At 37.1% G+C, this 10,900-nt stretch overlaps 1 protein-coding gene across 1 annotated transcript in view; it reads left to right on the top strand.

The window, feature by feature from the left end:
- LOC103770819 (bile acid receptor-like) overlaps positions 1–10,558 on the top strand; it is a 34,105-nt gene extending 23,547 nt beyond the window's left edge. Inside the window, 3 exon segments of the mRNA XM_008938096.1 lie at positions 1–55; positions 8,895–9,008; positions 10,320–10,558. The exon segment at positions 1–55 is cut by the window's left edge and continues 21 nt beyond it. Of these exon segments, the coding sequence (XP_008936344.1) occupies positions 1–55; positions 8,895–9,008; positions 10,320–10,558 (408 nt within the window).
- Positions 10,559–10,900: the final 342 nt, after the last annotated feature.

Raw genomic sequence — 10,900 nt, 5'->3', positions numbered from 1 at the left:
AGGAAACTTCCTACAGGACATACTGTCCTTTTAGAAGAAAGAATTCGCAATAGTGGTAAGTGTCTTGGTTAATGAGGAAAAAACAAACCACGTCATTGCACTTCTGTGTCAGTAATTTGTCCTTGGAAAGCTAGTAAAATTGTTTATTGTCATTGAAACAGGTTTATCTGAATGTTCTTTATATTAACTGGAACAGATCTAGCTCAGCCTTGAGTCTAAAGGTCATAAGGTAAAGGTTTCTTTCTAAATACTTTACAAGTAGTATGAATAATGCTATATCAAATAAATCAAATATAAGTCTCCAGTAATAAACATGAAAGAATGACAAAGAAGAAATACCATCATTTCAAATTATGTACTTCAAATATCAATATTTATGCTTTCAAATGCAATCACTATAAGAAGGAAAGAAAATCAAAGTAAGATTTTTGCATGTTACTGGAGATAACTGAAGAGAACCACCTATTCTTAGGGTCAGTTTGGTAAAATTGATTCACACTGTACAAGGTACACAGAAGAATTAGAAACATGGCATGTTCTTAGTACGTTTTTGGCTTCTGGATAAATTCTACTGGTTCTAGACATGATTCTTAATAATTAAGAAAAGTCAAACAGCTGGATATTGTTTGTTCCTTAAAGCAGGCAAGGGTCGTGTTTTGTATTGCTATGTATTCTTTGTTCTCCACTGATGCAATAATGAATATTTTGCCTTTTCCTCTAGTGACCAGTAAACTTTATTCAACCCTCAGCTACCTATCGTTCAAAATTCAAATGTAACAACAATTCTGAATTGATGAGTCTGTCCATAGATTCTGGCCTCTGGCCTTCCTCTTTAGTAGATAGAGAAGAGACAGAAGAACATTTAACCTCAATACTAGTTATAGAAATGGGGCTGAAGTAATTTCTAAAACTCTTAAAATCAGTAATGTGAAGGTGCTACTGATGTATGCAAAATCAGGCAAATACTTATATATTTGAAACCGTGAAATGGAGTTATAAAACCTGAGAATAACTCACTTGCTGAAGGTATGTATTTGATTTGACTTAGCATATTCATTTCTAGGTTTATATGTTGTAGGTTTTTGTATTTCTTTCATTGTAATTTATAACAAGAAGCTACTGTTTGATGGGCTGGAAATGGTGACTTCCAGAGTGCTATGAATGGATTCTGGTCCAGATTCTGCAGGCAGAGAAGTAGGTCATGAAGGCCAGAGAGACCTCTTGCAAACTGTAATGAGTTGTCATGGATCCACATCTTCATTAAGGGATTTTCTATCGGATTTCAGCATAAATTTGTAATAAAAATAGGCCTTAAATAAATGAATCCATATGTATACATGATTATTGAAATCTTCTTTCCTCTAAGCTACACAATGAGTATCAACCTTCTTGTTAAAGGTGTCAACTATTAATTAAAAAGTAGAAGCAGGAAATACCTTGATCCAGAACATTACATAAGCTATCATGTCATACCAATGATATTTTCCTTACTTGAAATGTTAAACTAGCCTTTAATTCTCTGTGACTATTGAGTCCAGATAAGACGCGATATTATTTTTTTGCACATTTATACTAGACTTAAAGATACCATTTCATCTCATAACATGGCTAGCTGGAATATAACATTGTATCCTACAGTAATATTTACCTGTCATGAAGCAGATTGAACAAATAGCTTTTTGTGTAGATGAAAACTTCAAGACAAGTAACGATTTCAAAAGTGGTATTATTTGTTCCAAAGGAAGATTTCACGCAATTCTTTTTCTCTGTGGGGGAAAAAAACCCTCTAAGGTATGTTAAAAATGAATTCTGTGTCAGAATAAAACATGGGCTGAGTAGTTCCCAAGAAATGAAACACAATAACACTTAAAATTTGTATACATACACACATATATATTTTACTGCTATTGGAAACGGCTAAAACATCTTCCCTCAAGCCAGGATCATGTTTGGGACATAAGAGGAAATATGGCTGCTAGAATTTGTCCCTCCCTATATACAGGAAGATTATATATTATGCAGTTTGCTTGCTGCTGGCTGCATTCTTTCCTTCCATTAATAGACAGAATACAGGACAAAATAACCTTTTCCATGTATTCTATTTCTCCACTCTGCAAATTCAAACCTACTTAAAAATGTTTCCCTTGGCTGCTCTTCATGGGCCTGTGACAGTGAATAACAAAAGCAGCTTGTAAATCTTCGCATTTGTAGCACCTGTTAACTTAATAGTTGCTGCTGATGCTATTGAACTTCTACTGCTACTGCACAGTCACAGAAGTGACTAAAAATTTCCAGTCTCTATCATTTTGGACTGACATTGCTGCATGCCAGAGTGTACCTGTCAACCTGGCAATGTCCCTTGAATGAAAAGGCTTAAATATGTTTTCAGTACTGTTAACTGCCTGTCAGTTAGTGATATTACTTCCTTTGCACCAAAAATGCAAGTAGATTGGTTTACAAGAGGAAGGATATTTACTTGGGAGGTTTGACTCTCTCATGCTTCCCAAGTGTATTTCTCAGCATTCACTGTATTTTCACAGGAATTCTGTTCATTGTCAGACAGGCTACTAGAGTTTTTTGCTTTGACTTTGAGTCTGCATTGGTGTGATTTTTCTGCATCTTTTGTCTTAGTGTAGGATAAATTCCAGAATTACATATTTATGCAAATGGAATAATATCAATTTTTTAAAAAATATCTATGACTGAAACAGCTTATTTTTGTAGTTTAAATCCTGGTAATCTTCAGGAGTCTTGAATTTAAACAAAATGAAAGGCAGGTATACAAATTCTTCTGTTCTCATTGCTTACACATACAGCTTTCAAAAATATTAAATATGCAGTTCATATCCCTGCATGTCACAGGACTCAACACGAGGGCTCTGGGTTGAGTAATAACCTGTACCAAATGTGATACTAGGGTAGAAACTTAGGCAGACTTTTCCAGCCTTAACCAATAAGGACAACTGCTACTAAAAGCTACAGCTGCCCATTATCATGTTATAGACTGGTCCAAGAGATAAGACTGGACAGAAGAGATTAAACCCAACACAAAGAACACCCAAGAGACTTACACATGGATTCAGAGATAGGGACTTTTTATTTCTTTACATATACCCACTGAAATAAAAGACTAAATGGAGCAAACTGCAATACCCTGCAAAGACAATAAAAGCAGCAGAGGAAATGCAGTGACAGTTGAGTGGGAATTTAGAAATTAAATGTATAGCTAATGAATGAAAAAGAAGCATCAAGATTATCCATGGCTCCCTAGTGAGTTCCTAAACACTGTCAGGCCATCAGCCATAAATTACTGCTGTTAGTCAGAACTTCTATCCACATATTTTTAGTTGCAGACAAATGTCTGAATGTCACATAAATCCTATTGTCAAGCCTTGATGTCTTCATCCATAAAATCAGGGAGGGTGGGAGGGATCCTGCCAAAAAGACACAAGCTGTCCAGACTTCTGTCACCTGCACCATGTCCACTCTAAAGCTGCTCTCATCCATGAATATTTATGCCTTCCCCAGTCTGATTGTATGGAATGGATTTTTTTTTTTTTTTCCTGATAAAGATGCCAGAGATCTGGTGGTGATGACCTTTGAGCATTACCAGCATACGTTTTTATTCTCATGCTGATGAGGTGTCTATTTCTTAGCTTGAGAGTATTGCTCAAGTTGTGGTGCATCTCAGTGACTGCCTTTGCGCTTTTTATTTCAGCATTTTTATTCTACAGAGCAGTTATACGAATTTCAGTATTAGGGAATAAGATAACTCTCTGATATGGTCAGAAATGGAAGAATCTGGACACAAATCTTCAGTTGGCAGCAGGACGTCTGCTATTGTGAAATACACTGTTGTCTTCCTGGATGGTTTACAGGTGCTGAAGTAGAGTGAGATCCAAGGAAAAAAAGAAACAGCCACAATATCAAATCATTGGCAAGAGGCCACATTTTGCCCTTGAATGTGGGACACCAAGTTCCCATTGATTTGGACAATAGATGCCTGTAACCAAAGGCAAAATTTGGCACCAGAACAATGGGTACCTAATCACTTCCATTGCCTCTGGCTTTTATTATTTATTATACTGAGTAACAGTGGTGCTTCAAATCCCTGTTGTGCCAGGGTTTATGCAGAGAAACAAAATGAGCTGATCTTCACTGCCAAGTCCAAATTGTTTAGCCATCCCAAAGGTCATGTGCGTCCACATGGAAGGGGACACCATCCTCTGGCTCAACCCAAAACTGGCACACCACCCAAAACATTTAGAAATTAGGACCATTTTAAATGACAGAGTATAGGAAAGAGTGTTTGTATGTGGTCCTCCCCAGTCTACTACACTGAGTCAGCTGGTGCAGTGTTCCTGAATTACAAATGAAGCTGTCAAAAGTGTTTAAATTGTATATACAGAGTTAATTTATACCCTTGAAAACAGGAACAGATATCAGGGGGCCCAGCCTCTCTTCTTCTGCATAAGTCTGCTTCTCCAGGCCAAAAACTTATTTACACCCAACTTATGAAGAGGACTAGCAGAAGGCAGTGCAGATTCTCTGTGCTAGATCACGCTTCTCTCCTGATTTCAGGCACTCAGGCCACTACCAAAGGATGGTATGTGGCAATGTCATTTCAATCCTCCTTGCACCTTTGGTTTGTTTGTTGCTTGTTTTGGGTTGTTTCGTTTCATTCTGGATTTGTTTGTTTAGTTTTTTTTGTTTGTTTTTTGGTTTTAACTAAGGCTTCTTTGCTTGCAATGATGGCTTCACAGCGGTCCTATTGATTACTTTTGAGGAGATGGGGGTTTTCTGTCCTGATTGTGAGTTCTCCTTGGCATGTGAGGAGAACTCTTCTCATTTAAGTTGGTCATTTAACCTCTGCAAGATGATGACAGAGGAGAGGTCATGTGCACATGCTCTGGTGTTTCTTCTCTACAGGTTAGATTTTCTCCTTTACAGCTCTCAGCATCAATAGGGTGAATTTAGTCAGTGTTCAAAGAGCTGCCAATGAATTTAAATAGCTTAGAAGGGAGAGCTCATAAGCAGCATAAAAGGATGTTAGATGAAACTGTGGAAGATAAGACATAATTTTACAAGTAATTAATATATTCTATTTTCATAAAACAGCTGCTGATATGCCCTTAGTTTTATATCCACTGGCACCTCCATGTTTATTAAGACAAAAAAGGTCTCTTTATCCATATTAACCACACAGTGCTAGTCACTGTTAATTAGTACTTACTCTCAAGCTTTCTTCTTGCAATAGGTTAATATGTTCAGTTTTACTGAACAGCCAAAATAGAAGGGAGAATACTGTCTCAAAAAGCTGGCCATGCTGACTTGACATCACAGTAGAAACATCTATTCCAGGATTACATTAACCACCAGCTAATTATTTATGGCTTGAAACTGCAAACCTGAAACAGTCATCTTACAGAGGGAAATCATGGCAACAAAACTTTAAAAAAGGCAAGGTCTAAATACTATGTCTTAAGCTACAGATAGGAATGAAATTGTGCAAGGAGTAAGGGGCTCCAGACTGCTCCAGTCTAATGCTGCAATGCTGTACTCAATAAAGCTAATATTTCCCGTTGACTTTGCTGGGCCTTACAGCCAGTCACGCATTAACAGAGCAAAAGTAATCAACTGAACTGCAGTATCTTCTGCAGATGATAGAGTTGGGCTGGTAAATAGGGAGAAATTTGTGTAATTCAGAAGGATGCACAATGCAACATGAAGAAGGGGCGTGTTCTTCTTGCCCTAATGCTGTATGAAACCAAGTTTCTGAAACTCTTTTGAAAAGAAGTTAAGCAGGAGGGACCATTAACACTGACCAGGAAGCTCCGCCTATCTGACACAGCACTGTGCAGGGCTCCTGCCTGATCTAAATAAAGAGGGTTAGGCGGAACTAACTTTTCTGTTCTCAATGAGGTCAGAAATACAAGTTTATCTATTCAATTTTTTTTTTTTTTTCCATTTTGGGGGTATGATTTATAACAATGACATTTGAAAAGTCATTTAATTAATTTCTCTAGCTTTTCTAGTTACAGGCACCAAATTGCCCTTAATTATTTTTCCTGATAACAAGGATTGAAGTGAGAAGAATTTGTACAGTAGATATGAAGAAGGAAAAAAACAAAACAAACTAAACAAACAAACAAGAAACCAAGAACTATAAACATCTGTTTCCTGCTTTTTTGCTTTCTGGTACAGCTTATTAAATCCAACTGAAGCATTTTCAATCACATTAGAAAACAGCCCCCTCTTGTGATGGAACAGTGGTTTCTGTAACATACATACAGGATGATGAAATCAGAGGGAAATGCCAGCGTAGATGGGATGAGAAAAAAATTAGTAACCAAGAAAAAAAATTCTATTATTCTAGTCTCAAAATTGCTCATTTTGTATGGTTCAGTTCATAATTGTCTTGTGACATAGATATGTTTAAAGATTTCAAAATTCTGCTCTCTTGAGTAAAAGCAGTAAATCAGTTGCATTGCTAAAACAACCCTTTTTACTCTCTTTCACCTCTTCTGGTTTGATTTCTTTCTCTGTTTGGAGTATAATAATGTAGATAAGCTCTCTATCATAATTTCATTTGGTTCCACATCTATACTAATTTTTGCTTCATCTACCCATGCTTCAGTTTCTTAATGTCAGATTATAAGCTTTCTGGGGCAGGGATTGTTTTACTGCATGCTTATACAGTGCCTGGACAAGTAAGGACCTGAGCTGGTTTTTCCACACCCTGTCCACCAGCATCATTTTCATCCCTCTTCTGCTGCATTGACAGCAGGACTTGAGGAGCTTTCTGGTCAGCAAAACAGTGAATTCATCTGGCTGAAAATTAGTCTGACCCAAAAAAAGGGAAAAAAAAGAATCGAATTATGAACATGAGAAACAAATGATGGGAGTCTTAGTCACAGCCCACTTCCTCCCATTTCCTGTCTGCTGCCAAGACTATCATGCCTAGTGGCACAATACCTCGCACAGGAACTTTTAAAAATACCCAGCTTCTCTTGGGCTTTTCTCATGTTATTGCTGAGCTATTCACTTCCACTAGATTAATTAATTCACTTTGCTTTAGGGCACAACTGACTTATTTTTTATCCTGTGTCTGGATTTATGCAAATTTTAAGACTTTGGTGTGTCATGTGTATGTGTTCCCTACATGTGCCACATTGTAAGGAACTTCAGCATTTCAAACTGCCAAGAGAGAGACAGGCAGTTCCCCAACGGTTAGCAATAACAAGTGTTCAAAATTTAAAATAATTAATGCTGGTGACTAATGACATAAACCTCACAGAATGTCAGATGCTATGACGTTTGCTCTGTACAAAGTTCCAGTTGTGTTACTAACTTCCACAGGACGAGCTGACCTGCATTATATATATCTGCTTAACTGACTTAGACTCTTCTCACTAGTGTTGAACCTGTGGACAACAAGGTTGTTGAAAAGGTGGTAGGTTGTAGAAAAACAAGATTTGTGGTTTGTAATCTGAAGTGAATGCAGGTTGCTCATGTCACAGGTTTAAACATATTATTCAGCCACAAATTAAACAACACCTTGCAAGACCATACTTTCACTGTTGGGTCACGTTACTATCCTACTGATTGAATTAAGTTCTCACTGTCATAGCAAAATGTGACTGTTTCGTAGTTAAGTCAAGTGACTTCATGTTTCCTTTCTTTGAGTTCTGCCTGCTGATTTTCATTCTGAATTTCCCCATTGGAGGCACTCCAAACCTCACCACACCTGGACTTCAGCTTCATGTTGTATGCTACACTCAAAACTGTATTATTTCATGTGGTTTCCACAAGAAGTCATAAAGGCTTCTTCTAGGACATCTCAAAATCAAGAGTAAAATGACAAGAAATCCTGTGGCCCTCATCTGTGGGAACAGGAGGTTTCCATCTTTTCACTCAAGGAAGGCAAAGGCTCTTGCTGCAGAGCCACTGGTTTGGATGTCTACACCTTGTCAGTGCCGTCTCTTTAGAGTTGCAAGCAGCCATTGTCAACAATCCAGCAGCTTCTCTGAGTGACTTATGCACCATTAATAAAAAAAAAAACAAACAACTGGTATCACAGGACCTACTTCTCTTTTACACCAAAAAGCAGAATAGAGTACATCTCTTAATTTAAGGCTAAGTAAGAACATTGTGACCTGATGACAAAGTCAGTAAGAGGAAGCCCAATTGGCATGTCCAAGTTTGGTAAGCCCAAAGGGTTTTGCTGATGGCAAAAGAATCACATGATCCCATTGGGCAGGATTTTAATTATTTATGTCTCTGTACTTTATAATACACTAGTTTATGCTTTAAGGTAGTTGTAGTTGCAAGCAAGTTAATCTTGGACTACAGGTAATCCTAGACCTAGCTAAACTTCCAGGCTACATAAAAGGAGCAACTAAGTATTTTTATGGAGATAACTGAAGCAACTGCCCAAGGCAGTTAGCTGTAGAGGCAGGCTACAATTAAATTATACACTCTGAGAGGTTTACATATATCTAAAGTAAAGATAAGTAACATGGGAACCTGTTTCACAAATCATGCATCCTGGAAAGAGAAGACAGAATATCAGCAGACAGTGAGAAAAACACGTCTGAGACTCGTCCTGAAGAGCTAAAAGGACAAGCCTGTGGAGGAAAAAGAATTGCTTGAAGGAAAGACTTTGAAACCATGCAAAAAGAAATTGTCAGCAATTGCCTCTTTCTATCCTGATCTGGAAAAAAAAGATGCTCTTGCAGTTTTATAACCAATTGTCTTGTATCAGGCATGATTTGTGTAGTAAATGTCTCCCACCAAATCAGTCAAGGCTTCAAATACTAAATAATTGCTCTGTGGCAATAAACCAAATTATTCCAATAATTAAAAAAATTATAACTTTTCTTTTTCTTTCACAGGTATCTCAGAGGAATTCATAACTCCCTTGTTTAATTTTTATAAAAGCATAGGAGAGCTGAAGATGACACAGGAAGAATATGCACTGCTCACAGCCATAGTTATCCTGTCTCCAGGTAACTACTAATCTAGAATTAAACATTAGTGGTTTTGGAAAGAAAGCAGTGTGACCTGAGAATTGTAAAAACTTACATTCTACATAGGGTAAATGAGCATACATGCTTATACAGTATATTCAGTTTTTAAAGCAGAAAACAACCACACAAATCCAAACATCTTGTTACACTATCTGGTTTTGCATATAAGGAAATAAAGGACCAAAATACTCTCCTTAAAAAATTACTGGTATCTCCTCACTGGTTAGCATGACAGACTTCTTCCTTCAGAAAACTGCAGATGTGGTTACACTCACATCACTACAGACCATTGTGGAATATCACATTTTTTAGAGGGAAATTGAGAAACCCTATAACTTAGCATACAGAATGGCAATGAAGGTCCAACACCAACACCAGCTGTTAAGAGCAGAAGGACAGTAACAAGTTGCCCTCTTGAATATAAATTGTTAGAAATTCACCTGTCAGAACCATCAGCATAATATGTTCTCAGCCCTGATTACACGCTTTTCTGTAAAAACAAATTCTTTGACAACACAAAACCAACTAGCTCTGTCTACACAATATGGATAAATTGTATAATGCTTCAAACAAACTGCCTATCATAGGAACGGGAGAAGAGAAGCCTGATGCTCCAGGATAAAAGACAGACACTGAGGTTTCCAAAGCAGGTTTCATGAAGACAGAAAGATGAAGCAATTCCATCACTCTTTGAATTAGTGTGGCTCAGGAAATGTTTTTACAAGAAAAAATTCAGTAACCAGAGCCCCCACCACCCTCTTTTCCTCCCTCTGCAAATATCCAAGCACATACTCCCATATGAACAAATAAAAATCTTTTCTAAGAAAGAAATTTCATCTGAGGATGAAGATGTTTGATTTCTCCCTGGTGACCTGCATGCAATCTTCTCTGCTGGTCAAATTCCCCCATTGTACTACATATCCAAGAACTTACAATATTCTACTCAGTTGTTGCAATGCACCCCAGTACATACTCACATGCAGAAATGCATTCGGAAATAACGGTACAGTCCCAGATAAATATTTCTGAGTTAAAAACTCTTGTTTTGGAAAAAGTTGAAACTTTTCCCTAGCTAGAAAAGGGAAGTTTACATGAAAACCCAAACTGAAAAAATACAATGTTAAGCATTTTTATTCCCTCTTAAAATGAAAAGAAATATTCTTGGTAGGTGTGAACATCAGTGCCTAGTGTCAATATTTTAATATTTTAATACTGATTTATCAATGTAAATATTTACATTGTATCACAGCATATATTGGTTAATAACTTTTCTTTTAAAACTACCACCAGATCGACAATACATAAAGGACAGAGAGTCTGTGGAAAGGCTTCAAGAACCCCTGCTAGATATTCTGCAAAAATGCTGCAAACTTCACCACCCGGATAACCCTCAACACTTCGCATGTCTTCTGGGCCGTCTTCCAGAATTACGGACATTTAACCATCATCATGCAGAGATGCTGATGTCTTGGAGAGTGAATGATCACAAATTCACACCTCTTCTTTGTGAGATTTGGGATGTGCAGTGATGGATACTTTTTATTTTATTTTAGGAGAAATATCTTCTTAAAGGACCATACAGCATTTATTTTCATAGAAAAATATCCCAGTACCTTAAATTTTCTTTACTGAATTTTTATAAAAATATGCCATGGATGCATAAAAGTCATTTTGTTCACTGTACACAGAATATTATGTAGATATCAGATCTTCACACATGAGTATAACTTTCTCTGTATTTATATTCTCTGATTGGAATGAATCCACCAGCTCCTCAGAGGAACAATTTCCTGCTGCAGTTAAGCTGATTACAGTTACAGTTCCTCTTGACAAATGGGAAATGCAGGTTTCCATTCCTATTTTTTCATCAC

This window comes from Merops nubicus, unplaced genomic scaffold (genome assembly GCF_000691845.1).
Source record: "Merops nubicus isolate BGI_N331 unplaced genomic scaffold, ASM69184v1 scaffold45273, whole genome shotgun sequence".
NCBI classification, from domain to species: domain Eukaryota; kingdom Metazoa; phylum Chordata; class Aves; order Coraciiformes; family Meropidae; genus Merops; species Merops nubicus.
The sequence above is the reverse complement of the archived record's forward strand: the minus strand, read 5'-3'. Positions and strand labels throughout refer to the sequence as shown.